General features: G+C 43.1%; 2 protein-coding genes across 25 annotated transcripts in view; both read left to right on the top strand.

The window, feature by feature from the left end:
• The window catches only part of LOC129857957 (protocadherin gamma-C5-like), a 193,666-nt gene that overhangs the window by 104,322 nt on the left and 63,485 nt on the right, over positions 1 to 25,859 (top strand). Inside the window, exon 1 of one of the 24 annotated variants that reach the window (XM_055926750.1) lies at positions 158 to 2,561. The exons of 19 other annotated variants lie outside the window; for them this stretch is intronic. In XM_055926750.1, coding sequence (XP_055782725.1) covers positions 174 to 2,561 — 2,388 coding nt within the window. In that variant the 5' untranslated portion in view covers positions 158 to 173. Of the gene's footprint in view, positions 1 to 157; positions 2,562 to 11,562; positions 14,170 to 14,679; positions 17,288 to 18,376; positions 20,980 to 21,252; positions 23,947 to 25,859 lie in introns of those variants that run through there. 4 more of the 24 variants (XM_055926742.1, XM_055926752.1, XM_055926751.1 and 1 more) reach the window with 4 other exon arrangements.
• On the top strand, positions 2,573 to 7,533 carry LOC129857959 (protocadherin beta-16-like). The gene has a single exon (XM_055926753.1). The coding sequence runs from the start codon at positions 3,560 to 3,562 to the stop codon at positions 6,146 to 6,148; it is 2,589 nt and encodes an 862-aa protein (XP_055782728.1). The 5' UTR covers positions 2,573 to 3,559; the 3' UTR covers positions 6,149 to 7,533.

Raw genomic sequence — 25,859 nt, 5'->3', positions numbered from 1 at the left:
ACCGTCCGGGTTACAGAGAACATTAATACCGAGATACAGAGCTGCCATTCTCTTGTTCCAAAATTGTTTATTGTTGAGTCGTTTACCTTTGATGTTTTGAACTACAAACGAATGGAATATTACTGACTTTTTTACGGATTATAACCTGCTTGTTGTTTCGTGGGGAAGGAAAAATGTCAGACAGAACAATGACACGGCAAGTACTGTTGTTTATCTCAGTCCTCTCTCTCAGTTCAGTGCACGGGCAGGTCAGTTACTCCATTCCAGAGGAAATGGCGAAAGGCTCTTTAGTCGGTAACATAGCGCAGGATTTGGGTTTAGATATAAAAAGACTGAAATCAGGTAAAGCTCGTATTTATACTGGAGACAGCGCAGAATACATCGAGCTGAATAAAGAAAGGGGAGTTCTCCTTATCAAAGAGAGAATAGACCGTGAAGCGCTCTGCGGACAGACGACGCCTTGTGCACTACATTTTCAGATTATTTTAGAAAATCCCATGGAATTCTTTCGAGTAACTGTTGAGATTACAGATGTAAACGATAACTCTCCTACTTTTAAAAAGAACGAGAGACGTTTTGAAATTAGCGAAACCGCTGTTACTGGCTCTACGTTTATGCTAGAGAGGGCGATGGATCCTGACGTTGACGTGAACGGTCTCCATAGCTACATCCTTAATCCCACTGCTAATTTCCAGTTAAAACTGAAAAATCAACCTGACGGGAGTAAAAAGGTAGAGATGGTTTTACAGAAGCCTTTAGATCGAGAGAAACAGGAGCAGATATCGTTAGTCTTAACCGCCCTCGATGGAGGTGAGCCTCAGTTGTCTGGAACAGTGCAGATACACGTCATTGTATTAGATGCGAACGACAATGCCCCGGTTTTTACGCAGGAGATATACAAAGCAACCGTTGTTGAAAATTCGCCGAAAGGAACCTTGATGACGAAAGTCAGCGCATCTGACGCGGATAAAGGATCAAATAGTCTCGTTAGCTATTCTTTGTCCAGCAGTACTGATCTGTTTGAGTTAGACAGCGACAGTGGTGAACTTAGACTCATTGGTCAAATAGATTATGAAAAAGCTCAACATTATCAAATGTTTATTGAGGCAATGGATGAGGGAGGGCTATCCGATTCTAGTAAAATAATCATAGATATTATTGACGTCAACGACAACAGTCCCGTTATTAATATAATGTCAAAGTCTAGCTCAATAGCTGAGGACTCGAGCCCAAATATAGTTATAGCTATGATCAACGTTAACGATCCGGACTCAGACCACAACGGTCAGTTAAACTGTGGGATAAATGAAACTATTCCCTTCACCATTAAATCTACATCTAATGGATTCTATAGCCTAGTAACTGATAGTGACTTGGACCGAGAGAGAGACTCTGAGTATAACATCAGTGTGACGTGCTCTGATGAGGGCGTGCCCTCGCTCTCCAGCAGCGTCACTCTCACCTTACAGATATCAGATGTGAATGACAACGCGCCTGTCTTTGAGAGGAGCTCATATGAGGCCTACATTATAGAAAACAACACACCGGGCCTCTCTATATTCACAGTGAAAGCCAGAGACGCTGACTGGAACCAGAATGCCCGTGTTTCTTACATACTGGAGGACTCCTCGGTTAACGGAGTGCCCGTCTCCTCATATGTGTCCGTTAGTGCTGATAGCGGAGTCATCCATGCAGTGCGCTCTTTTGACTACGAGCAGATCAAGGATTTCCAGTTCCGTGTAAAAGCGCAGGATGGAGGCTCCCCTCCTCTCAGTAGCAATGTGACTGTGAAAATAATGATCCATGACCAGAACGACAATGCGCCTCAGGTTCTGTACCCAGTCCAGACTAGCAGCTCTCTGGTGGCTGAAATGGTGCCTCGTTCAGCAGATGTTGGCTATCTTGTCACTAAAGTGGTGGCTGTTGATGTGGACTCTGGACAGAATGCCTGGCTCTCGTATAAACTGCAGAAAGTGACAGACAGGGCGCTGTTTGAAGTGGGCTTACAGAATGGAGAAATAAGAACTATACGCCAAGTCAATGATAAAGATGCTGTGAAACAAAGGCTCACTGTCGTAGTGGAGGACAATGGGCAGCCCGCGCGTTCAGCTACAGTCAATGTTAACGTGGCGGTGGCGGACAGTTTCCCTGAAGTGCTCTCGGAGTTCACTGACTTTACGCACGACAAGGAGTACAATGACAACCTGACATTTTACTTAGTCTTGGCTTTAGCTGTAGTATCATTTCTGTTCATCACATGTTTAGTTGTTATTATATCAGTGAAAATATACAGATGGAGACAGTCTCGCATCCTCTATCATTCCAACCTCCCGGTTATTCCATATTATCCACCGCGTTACGCAGACACTTTGGGGACAGGAACGCTACAGCACGTGTACAATTACGAGGTGTGCAGGACGACTGACTCCAGAAAGAGTGACTGTCAGTTCGCCAGACCCTGTAGTCAGAACGTACTGATAATGGACCCCAGTTCTACAGGGACGATGCAGCGGATGCAGAGTGAAAGGAACATCTTGGATGAACCAGACTCTCCACTAGAGGTTGGTGTTAATGAAAACGATTTGTACTATTGACTCAAGTGTTCTTGCTTACAGCCTTTCGTCATATGCCGGTTGCATTTTCAGATCGCCTACTTGTGTCCTTCTCAGCACCAGGGCTGTGGACAGCGCCGCTTTTCTTCCATTGAGCTCCAGTGAGAGTTCCATTCAAACGTCAAAGTGTGATGTAGAACTAAAGTCAGAGATGGTTCTCAGCGCATAATTCACAACTACACGAGTGTGTCAACATTTTCCCGCTTGTCTAGAACAATCTAAATCTCTTTTGAGCAACGACTGACAGGCCTATGTACCTTCAATGTGTTATGTCGGTGACATGATTCAAGTGAAGACGTGTTGCTATTTGACTCCGTGTTAACATTCAATCGGCCCACTTCACTCACATTCATCTTGTCATTCTCCTCTGATATAGTGTGTCGTCATTTCATTTAGATTCTGCATTAGCTTCTTGTTTAATATTTCATGCATTTTTCTTGCCATGGGATATGCTTTGTGATGTTACTTTAACTTAATAGAACGCTGAAGTATTTCAGAATATATATGGCATTAGATTTATATTGCTGAGTGATGAGAATTAAGGTCGTGTAATGTTTGATATGTTCTGTCAGTGGGCTAGTTTAAACTTGAAAGTACTGTTGTTGACCGAAAATACCTCTATACATTTTCTTTAATTAATATTGTGTAGTTCATTTCATTGAACTCAATGGGCCGCTGTCGGTCAGTGTGTTGCAGTTCTGGAGCAGATTTGCAGCAGTACCTCCCCCGTCATCTCGATATATTAGAGAGAGAAAGAGCCCCACGCAGAGCGCACAGTCCGAGTTAGAGAGAACACCAAGCACGGAGACACCAGCCTGAGATTCTTTTGTTCCAGAATTGTGACATTTTTAGTCAATTACCTTTGACGTTTTCGACTGGCAACTAATGGAATATTGCAGTCTGTTTTACGGATTATAAACTGCTTGTTGTTTCATGGTGAAGGGAAAATGTCGGACAGAACAATGATACGGCAAGTACTGTTGTTTATCTCGGTCCTCTCTCTCAGTTCAGTGAACGGGCAGGTCAGTTACTCCATTCCAGAGGAAATGGCGAAAGGCTCTTTAGTCGGTAACATAGCGCAGGATTTGGGTTTAGATATCAAAAGACTGAAATCAGGTAAAGCTCGTATTTATACAGGAGACAGCGCAGAATACATCGAGCTGAATAAAGAAAGGGGAGTTCTCCTTATCAGAGAGAAAATAGACCGTGAAGCTCTCTGCGGACAGACGACGCCTTGCGCCCTTGACTTTCAAATGATTTTAGAGAATCCAATGGAATTATATACAATAACGATTGAGATCACAGATATAAACGATAACTCTCCCAGTTTTGGAAAAAATGAAATGAAATTTGAGATTAGTGAAATTGCAGGTACCGGAGCCAGATTTATGCTGGAGAGGGCAGTGGATTCGGATGTTGGTGTTAACGGTCTTCAAACCTACGCCCTTAAACCCACGGATCACTTTAAATTACAACTGAAAAACCAGCCAGATGGTAGTAAAAAGGTAGAGATGGTTTTACAGAAGCCAATAGATCGAGAGGAACAAGGGAATATTGAATTGGTGCTAACAGCAATGGACGGAGGCGAGCCACAGATGACTGGGACGCTGCAAATCCGTGTCACAGTGCAAGACGTGAATGACAATGCTCCGGTTTTTACCCAGGAGATTTACAAAGCCACTGTTGTTGAGAATACTCCTAAAGGAGCCGTGTTAACTACGGTCAGCGCATCTGATGCGGACAAGTGGTCTAATAGTCTTGTTACCTACTCTACGTCAAGTGGCACCGCTGGTGTATCGGATTTGTTTGAGTTAGACCGTGACAGCGGCGAATTGAAATTGATTGGTCATATAGATTATGAAAAACAAAAACATTATCAAATATTTATTGAGGCAAAAGATCAGGGAGGTCTGTCAGACTCGAGTCAAATAATCATAGATGTTAGTGACATGAATGATAATAGTCCTGTTATCAATTTGATTTCCAAATCAAGTTCAATACCAGAGGATTCCCGTCCGAACACAGTAATAGCTATGATGAGCGTGAACGACCCTGATTCAGAAAGTAATGGTAAAGTTCACTGTGACATAAATGAGAACGTCCCATTCACTATTAAATCGACATCTAACGCCTTTTACAGTCTAGTAACTGATAGTGACTTGGACCGAGAGAGAGACTCTGAGTATAACATCAGTGTGACGTGCTCTGATGAGGGCGTGCCCTCGCTCTCCAGCAGCGTCACTCTCACCTTACAGATATCAGATGTGAATGACAACGCGCCTGTCTTTGAGAGGAGCTCATATGAGGCCTACATTATAGAAAACAACACACCGGGCCTCTCTATATTCACAGTGAAAGCCAGAGACGCTGACTGGAACCAAAATGCCCGTGTTTCTTACATACTGGAGGACTCCTCGGTTAACGGAGTGCCCGTATCCTCATATGTGTCCGTTAGTGCTGATAGTGGAGTCATTCATGCAGTGCGCTCTTTTGACTACGAGCAGATCAAGGATTTCCAGTTCCGCGTAAAAGCGCAGGATGGAGGCTCCCCTCCACTCAGTAGCAATGTGACTGTGAAAATAATGATCCAGGACCAGAACGACAACGCGCCTCAGGTTCTGTACCCAGTCCAGACTAGCAGCTCTCTGGTGGCTGAAATGGTGCCGCGTTCAGCAGATGTGGGCTATCTTGTTACTAAAGTGGTGGCTGTTGATGTGGACTCTGGACAGAATGCCTGGCTCTCGTATAAACTTCAGAAAGCGACCGACAGGGCCCTCTTTGAAGTGGGATTGCAGAATGGAGAAATAAGAACTATACGCCAAGTCAATGATAAAGATGCTGTGAAACAAAGGCTCACTGTCGTAGTGGAGGACAACGGGCAGCCCTCTCGTTCAGCTACAGTCAATGTTAACGTGGCGGTGGCGGACAGCTTCCCTGAAGTGCTCTCGGAGTTCACTGACTTTACGCACGACAAGGAGTACAATGACAACCTGACTTTTTACTTAGTCTTGGCTTTGGCTGTAGTCTCTTTTTTCTTTATTGTGTCCATCATAGCCATCCTGTCAGTGAAATGCTACAGATGGAGACGTGAGCGCATGTTTTACAAATCCAACGGGAATCTCCCAGTTATTCCGTATTACCCGCCCCTTTACGCTGACGTAGGTGGCACTGGGACACTGCGACACGTATATAATTACGAGGTATGTGGAACTACCGACTCCAGAAAGAGTGACATGAAATACGTCAGACCTTGCAGTCAGAGCATCATTAGTCTGGACGGAACACAGACTCTCCCCCACGCGCAGAGGGACACACTGATCAATGATAATGGGGATAACCAGGTGAGCATGAACAATCGGCTCTTACAACCTCAGAATATGAATGATGTCACTGATTCTCATTTCATAATCTTACACTTCAATGATTTCAAAAATATATTCAATAATTGGCTACAAAGAGATCTTTTGGGAGAGTACTTCTGTCCAAGGCAGAGGGACTGTCTCGTTTTGGGTACCCCTCATTATCGTTATGTTTAAATCCTGCTACTGGTAAAGAGATCAATAGGACCTTTCTTGACTTCATCTGGAAAAATAAGTCTCACAAACTAAAAAAGTCAGTCCTTTCTAACTAAAGAGCTGAAGGCGGTCTGGAAGTGTTGGATTTTGTTGACATAAATAACACTTTCAATATAAACTGGTTGAAAATATGTTTGAATAATACTAATTCAATATGGTATTTCATTCCAAATAATGTGTTTGTTAAGTTGGGAGGGCTTCAGTTTTTGCTGAAATGTAATTATATTCCTGAAAGATTACCTGCTAAATTGGCTAGGTTTCACCTACAAGCTTTTTAATGGCCTGGAAAATATGTTTCCTGCACAATTTTTCCCCACATAAAGCTCTTTTGTGGAATAATTCAGACATAACTGTAAGGAATAAGTCATTGTTCGACCCCAGCTGGCATGAGAGGAACATTGACTTTGTTTTTGATGTTTTCAACAACAGGGGCAATATTCTCACATATGAACAATTTATAACATTGAAAGAGTTTCCAATACCTTTCAGAGAGTTTTTCTTTCTGTGATCAAAGCCGTTCCCAGTGGTCTAACTACACTAATGAAAACTCATCTTAGCTTTGGGAATGATCACAACGTTTATCCAGAACTCAGATTGGAAGGTGTGGGCTTACTTGAGAAATCTTGTTGTAATAGATATATAAGACAAATTATTCATTCACAAAAACAAAACAAAAACAAAAAAAAACACTTCAATGATTTCACAAGCAAATTTTATTATGGTTCTCTTGCCCTGTGGTTGTATTTCAAATATTGAACAGTGGGCTTCGCTCTAGAATGTCTGAACTGTGTTTCCTATGGATTTGTTTAGTTCAACACTCTGACAGCTTTCCATTGTGATCATGCCAGTATTGCGAATTCAGTGATAGTGCATAATGGCCTAATTGTAACCAGCATATAGTTCATGCTCAATAACCATCAGTTACTGTGTTGTGCATAACAGCTCATACATAACAGTAAATGGTCACTGTAATCATGCCTTTATAATAGTGCATACGTATTTGGTTTTGGATATGCGTATATTACGCATGGTTGGCGAGCGTATGTGCTTTGCATATTCTGTGTGTACTTTAGACTCCTGAACTCAGAGGACCGCTGTTGGTCAATGTGTTGCAGATTTGCAGTAATACCTCCCCCATCATCTCGATATATTGGCGAAAGAAAGCGCCGCACGCAGAGCACAAAGTCATGGTTACAGAGATCTTTAAACACAGAAACACTGAGCTGCGAATATTTTGTTCCAAAGTGGGTGACTTTAGGCACATCTTCCTGTAATTCTTTAGCACGGAATCTAATGGAATAATACAGAATTCTTTACGGATTATAATATGTGTGTTGTTTGATATCGTAGAGAAAATGTCGGACAGAACAATGACACAGCAAGTACTGTTGTTTATCTCGTTCCTCTCTCTCAGTTCAGTGCACGGGCAGGTGAATCCTTACCACTGCTACACCTGGCTATCAGCGGAGCCTTGTCTGGCAGCGAAACAGTTCATTCTGCCTCATTTACTGCCTTTAAAAAAAACCTAGCTGATATGGCTGACTTGCTTAAACAAATGTGGTTTCTACTGACAATTGAGATGTACAAACTATGGCATAAGGGGTCGACAAGATGACAAGAGAAAATCCGTAAATTCGATGAAGACATTAATGAGCGAGCAATGACGGACATAGTCAGTATAACTATTTTTTAAGCAGTTTTGAAACGTACAGCGACAGAATTCAGAACATGGGCCGTTCTTACATTAATCTCCCTGTACACCAATTCAGAACCGTAGGATAAATAGCGGTGGCATATAAGCAGACAATGAAAGCTAATACAATATTCGATGATGACATTTCTCTAAAACAGGCTATTGACTACATGTGCACAACCAACAGCAAACAGTTTGCTACACAACATACACTTAGTATTACTTTCTTAGCTACAGTATACATATCTCCCTGGCATATTACATCATTTATGCAGCAGCATTCAAAACATTTTTGGACTCACCTTGTTGTGCTGTGCTCACTAGAACAGGAAGGTGGCGCGGCGGTCCTTCGTGGGCAAATTTTGTTATCAAACTTTATCATCAAAGTCTGACATTCGCTGGATTTATGGTGCTTTCAAGACAACTGGGAACTCTGAAAAAACTAGTTTGAATCATGACGTCAGTGATCTTCAGGTCAGAGCTCTAGAAAGAGGCCCCAGTTCCCGAGTTGGATGACCGTTCAAAACGTATTTTCCCAGTCGGAGATCATTTTTCTCCGAGTTCCCAGTTGTCTTGAACTAACTGATGTCGGATATTTCCCAGTTCCAAGTTTCCAGTTGTTTTGAATGCGGCAGAAGTCATGCTGTATTGACAGCATGGCCAATGTTGAATGTTTATCCTTTTAAGCTTGGAAAAGAGGCCCTTAAACCCATACTTGGACCACACACCCACTCCACTGAATAGCAGGCTAGTGGTTGCTTTGCAATGCTTGCAATTAGCCACTGACTCCTTCCAAACCTTCCAAACCACTCATTGTTGAATTTGCGATTTCCAACTTGTTGTGTAATGTTTATGTCCAATGACCAATGAGCACCGATACGTTTATCTATGATTTCTCTTCATAATTTCTCTTCATATGACAAGGATTGAAAAGGATTTACCAGTAGATTGTCGTCTTGATTCATAATAATGACTCTCAGCTTGCTGGCTAAGATTTTGAAAGTATGACGTTGACATGATCAGTCCTTTCAAATCTACGGCAGATATAATGTGATTTGACGTCATTTTATCTGTGGCCAATGACCTTGAGCCTTCTTGTATTTAACTTCTAATGTAACTCTATGGCAGCATCCAAGGGGCTTAAATTTTCCAGCTCTCCCGGTTGATTTTGCGGTGACATAGTGTCCCCATGAGTGACAGAAGACTGAGCCAATCACGGCGCAACTAGAGAGCATTACTAACCCCTACGCTCCGTATTTTCCGCTGGCTACCCCACCACCACAGAAAGCATTGAGCTAGGCTGAAAGACCTGCATTTTGGAGGTGCCTTACTCACGAAAGCAAAAAAGAGAATATGTTTGTATGTGGCTTTGTTAACTCAATTATTTATTTATTTTACATTGTTTGCAAACTGATATGTGACACATATTAATGCCAAAATAACATGCAAAACAGGCAACCAAGAAAAAACTGATGGGGCCCACTGAATGATGGGTTGCCACTGTTCTGGAGAACCCAATGGAGTTGTTTTGAATAACTGTGGAGATCACAGATATCAATGACAATGCTTCCAGTTTTAACATGAATGAGAAACCTTTTGAAATCAGTGAATCAGCTGTGATTTAATCTAAATTCGTGTTCGAGAAAGCAGGGTATCCAGACAGGTTTAAATGGTCTTCAAAGCTACTCGCTGAAACCCACAGACATTTTTCATATACATGCAAATGGCGAGGTGATAAAAAAATTGAAAAAGCCAAACATTACCAAATAGATATCGAAGCAATAAACAATGGTGGTCTATCAGATTCCAGTAAGGTAATAGTTGATGTTATCGATATCAATGACAATGCTCCAGTAATCAGTGTACTTTCGATATCTAGTTCAATACCAGAGGACTCAATTCAAAATACGGTTATAGCTATGTTCAGCGTCTACGATCCTGACTCTGATAGTAACGGTCAGGTACACTGTGGTATAAATGAAATATCCCAGTTACTATTAAATCTACATCAAATGGTTTTTACAGCCTAGTAAGAGACAGTGACTTGGACAGTGATCCTCGGTCTCCAGCAGCGTCACTCTCACCTTACAGATATCAGATGTGAATGACAACGCGCCTGTCTTTGAGAGGAGCTCATATGAGGCCTACATTATAGAAAACAACACACCGGGCCTCTCTATATTCACAGTGAAAGCCAGAGACGCTGACTGGAACCAGAATGCCCGTGTTTCTTACATACTGGAGGACTCCTCGGTTAACGGAGTGCCCGTCTCCTCATATGTGTCCGTTAGTGCTGATAGTGGAGTCATCCATGCAGTGCGCTCTTTTGACTACGAGCAGATCAAGGATTTCCAGTTCCGCGTAAAAGCGCAGGATGGAGGCTCCCCTCCTCTCAGTAGCAATGTGACTGTGAAAATAATGATCCATGACCAGAACGACAACGCGCCTCAGGTTCTGTACCCAGTCCAGACTAGCAGCTCTCTGGTGGCTGAAATGGTGCCTCGTTCAGCAGATGTTGGCTATCTTGTTACTAAAGTTGTGGCTGTTGATTTGGACTCTGGGCAGAATGCCTGGCTCTCATATAAACTGCAGAAAACGACAGACAGAGCGCTGTTTGAAGTGGGCTTACAGAATGGAGAAATTAGAACTATACGCCAAGCCAAACAAAGGCTCACTGTTGTAGTGGAGGACAACGGGCAGCCCTCTCATTCAGCTACAGTCAATGTTAACGTGGCGGTGGCGGACAGTTTCCCTGAAGTGCTGTCGGAGTTCACTAGCTTTACTCACGACAAGGAGTACAATGACAACCTGACTTTTTACTTAGTCTTGGCTTTGGCTGTAGTCTCATTTATGTTCATCACGTATTTAATTGTTATTATATCAGTGAAAATATACAGATGGAGACAGTCTCGCATCCTCTATCATTCCAATCTCCCGGTTATTCCGTATTATCCACCGCGTTACACAGACACGTTGAGGACAGGAACGCTACAGCACGTGTACAATTACGAGGTGTGCAGGACGACTGACTCCAGAAAGAGTGACTGTCAGTTCGCCAGACCCTGTAGTCAGAACGTACTGATAATGGACCCCAGTTCTACAGGGACAATGCAGCGGATTCAGAGTGAACAGAACATCCTTGATGAACCAGACTCCCCACTAGAGGTCTGTTATATTTGAGTCATTATCTTTTCCTTAAAACTATGTTTCACGTGTCTATCTAAATGCATCGGCGATTTCATCTGTTTGAAATCTAGTATGTGTGGTACATGGGGACTTTCCATGGTCAGAAATGCTCTTCGTTCTACATGTGGGGCCATTTCAGCACCATGGTCATGGACAGCGGCTCTCAGCAAATAGGGATTATTTCAATGCGTAGCAAATAGTTTCCTACTATAGAATATTTTCATTCAACGTGTATTTTACTAGACCAGTATTTCATTAGAACTTGTTTGTTAACATCTCACTGACATTGTTTTGTCATATATACATTGGCTTATATGTTGATATAATAGTAGTACGGTATTTTATCGTTTGTAAACTCAAACCATCCCAAGTATGTTGTACTGTTTTTATTTTATGTAGTTCAGTGCATTGAACTCAGAGGGACGCTGTTGGTTAGTGTGTTGCAGTTTTAATGCAGATTTGCAGCAGTACCTCCCCCATCATTTCGATATATTAGAGAGAGAAAGATACGCACGCAGATCCGCACGCAGAGCGCTGTAGTCTGGGCTGTAGAGAACACGGTGACACCGAGCTGCGATTCTTTTGTTACACAGTGGTGGACTTGGGGCACATTTTATTTTGATGTTTTCCACTGGAATCTAACGGAACATTACAGACTTCTTTACGGATTATAGCGTTTGTATTGTTTCATGGTGAAGGGAAAATGTCGGATAGAACAATGACACGGCAAGTACTGTTGTTTATCTCGGTCCTCTCTCTCAGTTCAGTGAACGGGCAGGTCAGTTACTCCATTCCGGAGGAAAAGGCGAAAGGCTCTTTAGTCGGTAACATAGCGCAGGATTTGGGTTTAGATATCAAAAGACTGAATTCAGGTAAAGCTCGTATTTATACAGGAGACAGCGCAGAATACATCGAGCTGAATAAAGAAAGGGGAGTTCTCCTTATCAAAGAGAAAATAGACCGTGAAGCTCTATGCGGACAGACGACGCCTTGTGCACTGCATTTCCAGCTTATTCTGGTGGATCCGATGGAATTTTACAGCATTATCGTTGAGGTAACCGATGTAAACGATAATGCTCCGGTTTTCAAAAAGAGAGAAATGAAATTCAGAATTAGTGAGTCGTCCGTTACTGGAACGAAATTCGTGTTAGAGAGGGCGATGGATCTTGATGTTGATTATAATGGCCTCCAAAGCTATACACTAAAACCGACCGATAATTTCATCTTGAAATTACAAAACCAACCTAATGGCGGAAAGACAGTAGAAATGGTTTTACAGAAACCTTTAGATCGAGAGAAACAGGAGCATATGTCCTTAGTATTAACCGCAATAGACGGAGGTGAGCCTCAAATGTCTGGAACAGTGCCGATTCATATTACTGTACTAGACGCCAATGATAATGCACCTGTTTTTACACAGGCTATCTACAAGGCTACCCTAAGAGAGAACTCGGCTAAAGGCACAGTTGTAGTATCAGTCAGTGCGTCAGATAATGATCAAGGTTCTTATGGTAAAGTAACATATTCTATTTCCAATTCCCTCGACGATGTGTCTGAATTGTTTGAAATGAATGGGGACAATGGTGAAGTTAGACTAATAGGAAATATTGATTATGAAAAGACACGGCAATATCAGATACATGTACAGGCCAGTGATGACGGAGGGCTCACCGAATCGTGTAAAATCATGGTCGAAGTCCTTGATACAAATGACAATATACCAGCAATCAATGTGATGTCGAAGTCTAGTGTCATATCGGAAGACATTAAACGTGGTACGGTTGTGACTATGATGAATATTCAAGACCCAGACTTCGGTGAAAACGGCGAAGTTCAGTGCTCAATAAACGAGAACATTCCCTTTGCGATGAAATCAACATCGAATAATTTCTTTACTGTAGTAACTGACGGCGACTTGGACCGAGAGAGAGACTCTGAGTATAACATCAGTGTGACGTGCTCTGATGAGGGCGTGCCCTCGCTATCCAGCAGCGTCACTCTCACCTTACAGATATCAGATGTGAATGACAACGCGCCTGTCTTTGAGAGGAGCTCATATGAGGCCTACATTATAGAAAACAACACACCGGGCCTCTCTATATTCACAGTGAAAGCCAGAGACGCTGACTGGAACCAGAATGCCCGTGTTTCTTACATACTGGAGGACTCCTCGGTTAACGGAGTGCCCGTCTCCTCATATGTGTCCGTTAGTGCTGATAGCGGAGTCATCCATGCAGTGCGCTCTTTTGACTACGAGCAGATCAAGGATTTCCAGTTCCGCGTAAAAGCGCAGGATGGAGGCTCCCCTCCTTTCAGTAGCAATGTGACTGTGAAAATAATGATCCAGGACCAGAACGACAACTCGCCTCAGGTTCTGTACCCAGTCCAGACTAGCAGCTCTCTGGTGGCTGAAATGGTGCCTCGTTCAGCAGATGTGGGTTATCTTGTCACTAAAGTGGTGGCTGTTGATGTGGACTCTGGACAGAATGCCTGGCTCTCGTATAAACTGCAGAAAGTGACGGACAGGGCGCTGTTTGAAGTGGGCTTACAGAATGGAGAAATAAGAACTATACGCCAAGTCAATGATAAAGATGCCGTGAAACAAAGGCTCACTGTTGTAGTGGAGGACAACGGGCAGCCCTCTCGTTCAGCTACAGTCAATGTTAACGTGGCGGTGGCGGACAGTTTCCCTGAAGTGCTCTCGGAGTTCACTGACGTTACGCACGACAAGGAATACAATGACAATCTGACTTTTTACTTAGTCTTGGCTTTGGCTGTAGTCTCATTTCTGTTCATCACATGTTTAGTTGTTATTATATCAGTGAAAATATACAGATGGAGACAGTCTCGTATCCTCTATCATTCCAACCTCCCGGTTATTCCGTATTATCCACCGCGTTACGCAGACACTTTGGGGACAGGAACTCTACAGCACGTGTACAATTACGAGGTGTGCAGGACGACTGACTCCAGAAAGAGTGACTGTCAGTTCGCCAGACCCTGTAGTCAGAACGTACTGATAATGGACCCAAGTTCTACAGGGACGATGCAGCGGATGCAGAACGAAAAGAACATCCTGGATGAACCAGACTCCCCAATAGAGGTCTGTTATATTTGAATAATAGTTATTTTCCCTAAAACTGTATGTTTCATATAGGTCTATATGTGGGCTATCGGTGATTTCATCTGTTTGAAATCAAGTCTGTGTACCTGGGAAGTTTCCATGGTCAAAAATGCTCTATATTCCACTAATATGTGGTCATTTCAGCACCACGGCGATGGACAGCGGTGCGTTGCAAATAATCTGTATTTCAATCACAGAGCCTGCAGTTTTCTAAAGTAGCAGTTTCTCTCAACGTGTATTATCTTTAGACCTTGTTTGTTCACATCTCATTGACATATTGGTTTTCATTTATCATCAATACATTGGCCTGTTTGTGTTGTTGGCATAGTTGTACTGTGTTTTATAGTTTGGAGACTCAAACTTTCCCAAGTGTGTTGGAATGTTTTTTTAAACTATATCAGTAGTTCAGTGGGTTGAACTCAGAGGGACGCTGTTGGTTAGTGTGTTGCAGTTCCATAGCAAATTTGTCGCAGCACCTCCCCCATCATCTCGATATATTAGACAGAGACAGAGCCGCACACAGAGCGCACAGTCCGGGTTACAGAGAACATTAATACCGAGATACAGAGCTGCCATTCTCTTGTTCCAAAATGGTTTATTGTTGAGTCGTTTACCTTTGATGTTTTGAACTAGAAACGAATGCAATATTACTGACTTATTTACGGATTTCATAACCTGCTTGTTGTTTCATGGTGAAGGGAAAATATCGGACAGAACAATGACACGGCAAGTACTGTTGTTTATCTCAGTCCTCTCTCTCAGTTCAGTGAACGGGCAGGTCAGTTACTCCATTCCGGAGGAAATGGCGAAAGGCTCTTTAGTCGGTAACATAGCGCAGGATTTGGGTTTAGAAATCAAAAGACTGAAATCAGGCAAAGCTCGTATTTATACTGGAAACAGCGCAGAATACATCGAGCTGAATAAAGAAAGGGGAGTTCTCCTCATCAAAGAGAGAATAGACCGCGAAGCCCTCTGCGGACAGACTACACCTTGTGCGCTAGATTTCCAGATCATTCTAGAGAATCCGATGGAATTTTATAGCATCACAATTGAGGTAACCGATGTAAACGATAATGCACCTGTTTTCATAAAGAGTGAAATGAAATTCAGAATTAGTGAGTCGGCCGTTACTGGTGCAAAATTTGCGTTAGAGAGGGCGATGGATCTGGATGTTGGTATTAATGGCCTCCAAAGCTATACACTAAAACCGACCGATAATTTCATCCTGAAACTACAAAACCAACCTGATGGTGGAAAGACAGTGGAAATGGTTTTACAGAAACCTTTAGATCGAGAGAAACAGGAGCATTTGTCTTTGATATTAACCGCAATAGACGGAGGTGAGCCACAGATGTCTGGAACCGTGCAGATTCATATTACTGTACTAGACGCCAATGATAATGCACCTGTTTTTACACAGGCGATCTACAAGGCTACCCTAAGAGAGAACTCACCAAAGGGCACAGTTTTAATTTCTGTCAGTGCGTCTGATTCTGATCAAGGTTCCAATAGTAAAATACGTTATTCGATTTCCAATTCACAGGATGGTAATCACGAATTGTTTGAAATAAATGAGGATAACGGTGGGGTGATATTAGTAGGAAATATTGATTATGAAAAGGCACGACAATATCAAATACATGTACAGGCCAGTGATGATGGAGGCCTCACCGATTCTTGTAAAATCATGGTCGACGTCGTTGATGAAAATGATAACAAACCAGCTATTAATGTGATGTCGAAGTCTAGTGTCATATCAGAGGACATTAAAGCTGGTACTGTTGTGACAATGATAAACATTCAAGATCCAGACTCCGGTGAAAATGGCATTGTCCAGTGCGCGATAAACGAAAACATTCCCTTTATAATGAAATCGACATCTGTTAATTTCTTTACTGTAGTAACTGACAGTGACTTGGACAGAGAGAGAGACTCTGAGTATAACATCAGTGTGACGTGCTCTGATGAGGGCGTGCCCTCGCTCTCCAGCAGCGTCACTCTCACCTTACAGATATCAGATGTGAATGACAACGCGCCTGTCTTTGAGAGGAGCTCATATGAGGCCTACATTATAGAAAACAACACACCGGGCCTCTCTATATTCACAGTGAAAGCCAGAGACGCTGACTGGAACCAGAATGCCCGTGTTTCTTACATACTGGAGGACTCCTCTGTTAACGGAGTGCCCGTCTCCTCATATGTGTCCGTTAGTGCTGATAGCGGAGTCATCCATGCAGTGCGCTCTTTTGACTACGAGCACATCAAGGATTTCCAGTTCCGTGTAAAAGCGCAGGATGGAGGCTCCCCTCCTCTCAGTAGCAATGTGACTGTGAAAATAATGATCCAGGACCAGAACGACAACGCGCCTCAGGTTCTGTACCCAGTCCAGACTAGCAGCTCTCTGGTGGCTGAAATGGTGCCTCGTTCAGCAGATGTGGGCTATCTTGTTACTAAAGTGGTGGCTGTTGATGTGGACTCTGGACAGAATGCCTGGCTCTCGTATAAACTGCAGAAAGCGACAGACAGGGCGCTGTTTGAAGTGGGCTTACAGAATGGAGAAATAAGAACTATACGCCAAGTCAATGATAAAGATGCTGTGAAACAAAGGCTTACTGTCGTAGTGGAGGACAACGGGCAGCCCTCTCGTTCAGCTACAGTCATTGTTAACGTGGCGGTGGCGGACAGCTTCCCTGAAGTGATCTCGGAGTTCACTGACTTTACGCACGACAAGGAGTACAATGACAATCTGACTTTTTACTTAGTCTTGGCTTTGGCTGTAGTCTCTTTTTTCTTTATTGTGTCCATCATAGCCATCCTGTCAGTGAAATGCTACAGATGGAGACGTGAGCGCATGTTTTACAAATCTAACGGGAATCTCCCAGTTATTCCGTATTACCCGCCCCTTTACGCAGACGTAGGTGGCACTGGGACACTGCGACACGTATATAATTACGAGGTGTGTGGAACTACTGACTCCAGAAAGAGTGATATGAAATACGTCAGACCTTGCAGTCAGAGCATCATTAGTCTGGACGGAACACAGACTCTCCCCCACGCGCAGAGGGACACACTGATCAATGATAATGGGGATAACCAGGTGAGCATGAACAATCTGCTCTCATAACCTCAGAATATTAATGATGTCACTGTTTTTCGTTTCATAATCTTACACTTCAATGATTTCACAAGCAAATATTTTTATGGTTCGTTGCCCTGATTATTTTCCAAATATTGTGTAGTTGGCTTCACACTTGAACGTCTGAATTGTGATTCCTATGGATTGTTTTACTCCAATTATCTTATTGGCAGCTTTCCGTTATGATCATGCCTGTACCGCGCATTCAGTGATAGTAGATAATGGCCTAATTGTAACCAGCAAATAGTTCACGCTCATCAGTTAATGTGTTGTGTATAAAAGCTCAAATACAATGGTGTAAAGTACTTAAGTAAAAAATACTTTCAATTATTACTTTAGTAGTTTTGGGGTATCTGTACTTGACTTTACTATACATCATTTTGACTACTTTTACTCCACTACATTCCTAAGGAAAATAATGTGCTTTTTACTCCATCCGGTATCTCTGACACCCAAAAGTACTCGTTACATTTTGAATGCTTAGCAGGACAGAAAAAGGATCTAATTCACACACTTATCAAGAAAACAACCCTGGTCATCCCTATCGCCTCTGATCTGGCGGACTCACGTGCTTCGTTTGTCAATTATTTCTGAGAGCTGAAGCGTAACCCTGGATATCCAGAGGAAAAAGAATAACTACAAAATGTTGCATTTTGCTTCGCTTAATATAAGGAATTTAAAATGATTTATACTTTTACTTTGGATACTTAAGTAAATGTAAAACCTAATACTTTTAGACTTTTGCTCAAGTAGTATTTTACGGGGTGACTTTCACGTTCACTTGAGTCATTTTCTATTCAGGTATCTTCACTTCCACTCAAGTATGACAATTGGGTACGTTTTCCACCACTGCTTAAATATAAGGTAAATGGTCACTGTTATCATGCCTTGTTAATAGTGTATATGTATTGGGGTGTGGATATGCGTATATTACGCATGGTTGGCGAGCATATGTGGTTTGCATATTCTGTGTGTACTTTACACTCCTAAACTCAGAGGGACGCTGTTGGTTAGTGTGTTGCAGTTTTAGAGCAGATTTGCAGCAGTACCTCCCCCATCATCTCGATATATTAGGGAGAGAAAGAGTCGCACGCAGAGCACCAAATCCAGGTTACAGAGAACATTAATCACGGATACCCCGAGCTGCGATTCTTTTGTTCCAAAGTGGTGGACTTGGGGCACATCTTCCTTGAATTTTTTATACCACGAAAGCTAATGGAATTTTACAGAATTCTTTACGGATTATAACGTGTGCAATCTTTGAGAAAATGTCGGACAAAACAATGACACGGCAAGTACTGTTGTTTATCTCGGTCCTCTCTCTCAGTTCAGTGCACGGGCAGGTCAGTTACTCTATTTCAGAGGAAATGGCCAAAGGCTCTTTAATCGGTAACATAGCGCAGGATTTGGGTTTAGATGTCAAACGACTGAAATCAGGTAGAGCTCGTATTCATACTGGAGACAGCGCAGAATACATCGAGCTGAATAAAGAAAGGGGAGTGCTCCTTATCAAAGAGAGAATAGACCGTGAAGCGCTCTGCGGACAGACAACGCCTTGCGCACTGCATTCACAAATCATTCTGGAGAACCCCATGGAGTTGTTTCAAATAACTATAGAGATCACAGACATCAATGACAATGCTCCGAGCTTTAAAAAGAACGAGAAACGCTTTGAGATCAGTGAATCAGCTGTGATTGGATCTAAATTTGTGTTAGAGAAAGCCGGGGATGCAGACATGGGTTTAAATGGTCTCCAAAGCTACTCGCTGAAACCCACAGACAATTTCGCCTTGAAACTCGAAAATCAGGTCGACGGGAGTAAAAAAGTAGAGATGGTTTTACAGAAGCCTTTAGATCGAGAGAAACAGGAGCAGATATCTTTAGTCTTGACTGCTGTAGATGGAGGCGAGCCTCAGTTGTCTGGAACAGTGCAGATACACGTCACTGTGTTAGATGTAAACGACAATGCTCCGGTTTTTACGCAGCCGGTTTATAAGGCATCTATAACAGAGAATTCCCCCAAAGGAACCTATTTGACGACAGTTAGTGCATCTGATGCAGACAAGGGCTCAAATGGTGAAGTGTCTTATTCCATATCGAATAATATGGATAGTGTATCGGACATTTTTCATATACATGCAAATGGCGAGGTAATATTAGTCGGCAAGGTTGACTTTGAAAAAGCCAAACATTACCAAATCGATATCGAAGCAATAGACAATGGTGGTCTATCAGATTCCAGTAAGGTAATAGTTGATGTTATCGATATCAATGACAATGCTCCAGTAATCAGTGTACTTTCGAAATCTAGTTCAATACCAGAGGACGCAATTCAAAATACGGTTGTAGCTATGTTCAACGTCCACGATCCTGACTCTGATAGTAACGGTCAGGTACACTGTGGTATAAATGAAAATATCCCATTTACTATTAAATCGACATCAAATGGTTTTTACAGCCTAGTAACTGACAGTGACTTGGACCGAGAGAGAGCCTCTGAGTATAACGTCAGTGTGACGTGCTCTGATGAGGGCGTGCCCTCGCTCTCCAGCAGCGTCACTCTCACCTTACAGATATCAGATGTGAATGACAACGCGCCTGTCTTTGAGAGGAGCTCATATGAGGCCTACATTATAGAAAACAACACACCGGGCCTCTCTATATTCACAGTGAAAGCCAGAGACGCTGACTGGAACCAGAATGCCCGTGTTTCTTACATACTGGAGGACTCCTCGGTTAACGGAGTGCCCGTCTCCTCATATGTGTCCGTTAGTGCTGATAGTGGAGTCATCCATGCAGTGCGCTCTTTTGACTACGAGCAGATCAAGGATTTCCAGTTCCGCGTAAAAGCGCAGGATGGAGGCTCCCCTCCACTCAGTAGCAATGTGACTGTGAAAATAATGATCCAGGACCAGAACGACAACGCGCCTCAGGTTCTGTACCCAGTCCAGACTAGCAGCTCTCTGGTGGCTGAAATGGTGCCTCGTTCAGCAGATGTGGGTTATCTTGTCACTAAAGTGGTGGCTGTTGATGTGGACTCTGGACAGAATGCCTGGCTCTCGTATAAACTGCAGAAAGCGACAGACAGGGCGCTGTTTGAAGTGGGCTTACAGAATGGAGAAATAAGAACTATACGACAAGTCAATGATAAAGATTCTGTGAAACAAAGGCTCATTGTTGTAGTGGAGGACAACGGGCAGCCCTCTCGTTCAGCTACAGTCAATGTTAACGTGGCGGTGGCGGACAGCTTCCCCGAAGTGCTCTCGGAGTTCACTGATTTTACGCACGACACGGAGTACAATGACAATCTGACTTTTTACTTAGTCTTGGCTCTGGCTGTAGTCTCATTTCTCTTTATCGTATCCATCATAGCCATCATGTCAGTGAAATGCTACAGATGGAGACGTGAGCGCATGTTTTACAAATCCAACGGGAATCTCCCAGTTATTCCGTATTACCCGCCCCTTTACGCAGACGTAGGAGGCACAGGCACTCTGAGACACGTGTATAATTACGAGGTGTGTGGAACAGCGGACTCCAGAAAGAGTGAAATGAAATACGTCAGACCTTACAGTCAGAGCATAATTAGTCTGGACGGAACCCAGACACTCCCCAGCGCGCAGAGGGACAAACTTATCAATGATGATAACCAGGTGAGAACATCATCAGCCTATATTTTATTTTTCATGTGCGCTACGGTTTGAGTCATCAATGGCCTTTGATTTCAATCAAAGGTTAATTAAGCCTCCCTGTACCGATATCAAAAAATATATTTATCATTCAAAACTTCTGATGAAGGCAAGGGTTTTTGACGTTTGCAGGGGTTTGGACATTTCACAGTTTATCATTTTAATTTCTGCCTTTTATATATAATCTCAAACATCGTTGACAATTTATGGCATCCTGATATTTTTTGGTGCAGATATTTCTGCAATATCTATTCAGCGCTCTAAGGGTCACTGTTGGTTAATGTGAGGATATATAAGGCTCAGGCATTAGTAGATCCTCCCTCTCCTATTTCAATCAAAAACAGTGCAGCGGACTCCCCTTCTATATTATAAGAACTATCCTCTTTAAAGCGCGCACACAATCGTTGCGGACCTGTTGGTGACACAATATTCGTTATTGTGAACAACAACGTGTTTTTTTTTTATCGTATTGTTTTCAGCCTGAGGAGTATGATAATGGACGTTCTTTATTGTCATGGCGCAGGGAGAACCAGCTCGCGTACATGGACATGGCAGACATGGCTCGTGCTTTTCATCTGTCTCTATGGCGCAGGGGTAGCGCGCGCCCAAGTCCGTTATTCCATCCCAGAAGAGATGGCGAAGGGCTCGCTCGTGGGGAATATCATGCAGGATCTGGGTTTGGATGTTAAAAGGTTGAAATCTGGTCGAGCGCGGATCTTTACTGAGGACAGCAGCGAGTACATCCGTCTGAATGCGGATAAAGGGACGCTGGTGGTGAAAGAAAGGATAGACAGAGAGGAGCTGTGCGCCCAAGTGTCTCCCTGCTCTCTGCATTTCCAGATCATCGTCGAAAATCCGATGGAGCTTCATCGAATTGACGTGGAAATATTAGACATCAACGACAATGCTCCTGCTTTCGAGAGGAGGGAAATCAGATTCGAGATAAGTGAATCTGCTCCTCCCGGTGCTCGGTTCTCGTTAGATAGCGCTAAAGACCCCGACGTAGCCATAAATACTCTCCAAACATACCAACTGAATCCCACCGATCATTTTAAATTGAATACCCTATCTCGTCCAGATGGAACAAAATATGTCGAAATGGTTCTTCAGATCGCACTTGATAGAGAAAAGCAGGAAGAGCATAAATTAATCTTAACTGCTTATGATGGCGGGACCCCCCAGAAATCTGGCTCAGTCAAAATCAACATAATTGTCTTAGATGCAAACGACAATTCTCCAGTGTTCAGCACGTCTGTATACAGGGTCACCTTACCAGAGAATGCATCAAAAGGCACCATTGTCTTGCGAGTCAGTGCAACTGATGCAGATCAAGGAGCAAATGGTGAGGTGACGTATTCGTTTTCTCGAAGTACTGGTAGTAGCGCATCAAGCCTGTTTAATATTGACACATTTTCAGGCGATATTACAGTTAATGGTATGCTTGACTATGAAAAAGTAAAACATTATGAGATAGATGTGGAGGCTACAGACAAAGGGGGTTTAACAGACACTAGTAAAGTGCTCATTGAAATGGCGGACGTAAACGACAATGCACCAGTGATTAGCATAATTTCCTTCTCCAACCCTATTCCCGAGGACTCTGCCCCGGAGACGGTCATAGCCATGCTCAATATCAAAGACTTAGACTCCGGTAAAAACGGTCAGGTGAAGTGTTCTATTAGTCCTGATTTACCATTCGGTATAAAGTCATCCTCTACTAATTTCTACAGTTTAGTTTCTGATCAGGCATTGGACCGTGAAACTGTGTCTGAATATAACATAACAATAACAGCCGCTGATGAAGGGTCTCCATCGTTTTCCACTAATAAGACAGTAACACTGAAAATATCAGATGTGAATGACAACGCCCCCCTGTTTCCACGACAGTCGTACACAGTTTACGTTGTTGAGAATAACTCACCTGGAATGTCAATATTTTCTGTCAAGGCCAGCGACAAAGACTCTGGCAACAACGCGCATATTTCGTATTTGCTCGATGAGTATCAAGTAAATGGATTGCCGGCGTCTGCGTGCGTTTCAGTGAATGCAGAGAGTGGGGCGATTCTTGCTGTGCGTTCTTTCGATTATGAGCAAATGAAAGAGTTCCACATTCGCGTAAAAGCGCAGGATGGAGGCTCCCCTCCACTCAGTAGCAATGTAACTGTGAAAATAATGATCCAGGACCAGAACGACAACGCGCCTCAGGTTCTGTACCCAGTCCAGACTAGCAGCTCTCTGGTGGCTGAAATTGTGCCTCGTTCAGCAGATGTGGGCTATCTTGTCACTAAAGTGGTGGCTGTTGATGTGGACTCTGGACAGAATGCCTGGCTCTCGTATAAACTGCAGAAAGCGACAGACAGGGCGCTGTTTGAAGTGGGCTTACAGAATGGAGAAATAAGAACTATACGCCAAGTCAATGATAAAGATGTTGTGAAACAAAGGCTCACTGTTGTAGTGGAGGACAACGGGCAGCCCTCTCGTTCAGCTACAGTCAATGTTAAGGTGGCGGTGGCGGACAGTTTCCCTGAAGTGCTCTCGGAGTTCACTGACTTTACGCACGACAAGGAGTACAATGACAACCTGACTTTTTACTTAGTCTTGGCTCTGGCTGTAGTCTCTTTTTTCTTTATCGTGTCCATCATAGCCATCCTGTCAGTGAAATGCTACAGATGGAGACGTGAGCGCATGTTTTACAAATCCAACGGGAATCTCCCAGTTATTCCGTATTACCCGCCCCTTTACGCTGACGTAGGAGGAACAGGTACTTTGAAGCACGTGTTCAATTACGAGGTGTGTGGAACCACCGACCCCAGGAAGAGTGATATGAAATATGCCACACCTTACAGTCAGAGCATCATTAGTCTGGACGGAACCCAGACACTCCCCCATGCGCAGAGGGACAAACTGATCAGTGACATTTCAGAAAGTCAGGTGAGCATTGTAACTTACCAGTGGAAAAAAAACGAATATCCTTGTAACGTGCTTACAAGAACAAGTGGTTAGCTAGGCCGTACATGTACCTACTCATTTTACACAGATTTGTGTGTGTCAACTTTGATAACAGAATCATGCCTGTACCAGGTATTAGGTAATCACATTCCTCTATACTCACCCTGCAATAATACCCTTTGTGATATAGGCAGTGGTGGAAAAAAAGTACTCAATTGTTATACTTAAGTAAAACTAAAGATACATAAATAGAAAATGACTCAAGTAAAAGTGAAAGTCACCCAGTAAAATACTACTTGAGTAAAAGTCTTAAAGTATTTGGTTTAATACATACTTAATTGAGTATCAAAAGGAAAAGTATAAATAATTTCAAATTCCTTATATTAAGCAAACCAGACGGCACTATTTTCTTGTTTTTTATTAATTTACGGATAGCCAGGGGCACACTCCAACACTCAGACATCATTGACAAATTAAGCATGTATGTTTAGGGAGTCCGACCAGATCAAAGGCAGTAAGAATGACCAGGGATGTTCTTTTGATAAGTGTGTGGATTTTACCATTTTCATGTCCTGCTAAGCATTCCAAAGGTAACGAGTTCTTTTGGGTGTCAGGGAAAATGTATGTGGGAAAATGTACATAGTTTTCTTCAGGAATGTAGTGAAGTAAAAGTAAAAGTTGTCACAAATATAAATGGTACAGTAAAGTACAGATATCCCCAAAAGCTACTTAAGTAGCACTTTAAAGTATTTTTACATCGAATCCCTGAGCTGACAAGGTAAAAATCTGTCGTTCTGCCCCCTAGGCCGTCATTGAAAATAAGAATTTGTTCTTAACTGACTTGCCAAGTTAAATAAAGGTTCAATAAAAACATATAGAGACATAGAGGGTTAGTGCTGGTGAAGGGGCCACACACAATAGACGCATAACGAACTATACTGGGCTGGTGTTGTGGCTGGACTGGGTTGGGGCTGTGGAGAAGCATCACTGCAGAGGTTTTTTCGCTCTCTCACACACATTGCACTATATTTCACTGACCTAGTTTCCTCTCTCTCACACGCTGCTGTTATATTCCTGTCTTTGAACCGTGCAGAGGATGAGAGAGGGATGAAGGGCGGGAGAGGAGAACATATCGAGGAGTGGTAGGGAAGGAGAGAGGACAGGGATTTAGAGGTGGAAAACGTGATGAGAGAAGGATTTAGGATGGAGACAGGGAGAGGCAGTAGCAGGGAGCCAGAGAGAGGGAGAATGCGGGGGAGGGGAGGAGGAGACGTGTTGTAGTTTATCTCATCCGCCGTTCATGCGCAGCAGCACCCGCGTTAGTGATGCACGGCAGCCATTTTGCGCCACAAGCTGCAGTGTTTGCAGGGGAAGAGGTTATGAGGAGAGCATAAGGTGGGAAGGGGTTGGCTAAACGACTATAAATAATTGAAAGGGTTGAGGTTATGCTTAATGAGGCAGATAGAAAATGATATATGGGGGAAAGATGGAAGAAGTGAAGGAAAGAAAGCTATATGAGAGCTCAGCAAAGGCAAGAGGAGGAGGAATGAGGTTGAGCTCTGAAAGGATAGAGAGAACAGGAGAGGAGGAGGAATGAGGTTGAGCGCTGAAAGGAAAGAGAGAACAAGAGAGGAGGAGGAATGAGGTTGAGCGCTGAAAGGACAGAGAGAACAAGAGAGGAGGAGGAATGAGGTTGAGCGCTGAAAGGAAAGAGAAAACAAGGGAGGAGGAAGAATGAGGTTGAGCGCTGAAAGGAAAGAGAGAACAACAGAGGAGGAGGAATGAGGTTGAGCGCTGAAAGGACAGAGAGAACAAGAGAGGAGGGGGAATGAGGTTGAGCGCTGAAAGGAAAGAGAGAACAAGAGAGGAGGAGGAATGAGGTTGAGTGCTGAAAG

The sequence above is a fragment of the Salvelinus fontinalis genome, chromosome 6 (assembly GCF_029448725.1).
Source record: "Salvelinus fontinalis isolate EN_2023a chromosome 6, ASM2944872v1, whole genome shotgun sequence".
In the NCBI taxonomy this organism is placed as follows: domain Eukaryota; kingdom Metazoa; phylum Chordata; class Actinopteri; order Salmoniformes; family Salmonidae; genus Salvelinus; species Salvelinus fontinalis.
The sequence above is the reverse complement of the archived record's forward strand: the minus strand, read 5'-3'. Positions and strand labels throughout refer to the sequence as shown.

What these genes read in the sequence shown, in the direction of transcription:
- LOC129857959 (XM_055926753.1), top strand. Translation starts at nt 3,560, where the DNA reads ATGTCGGACAGAACAATGATACGGCAAGTACTGTTGTTTATCTCGGTC.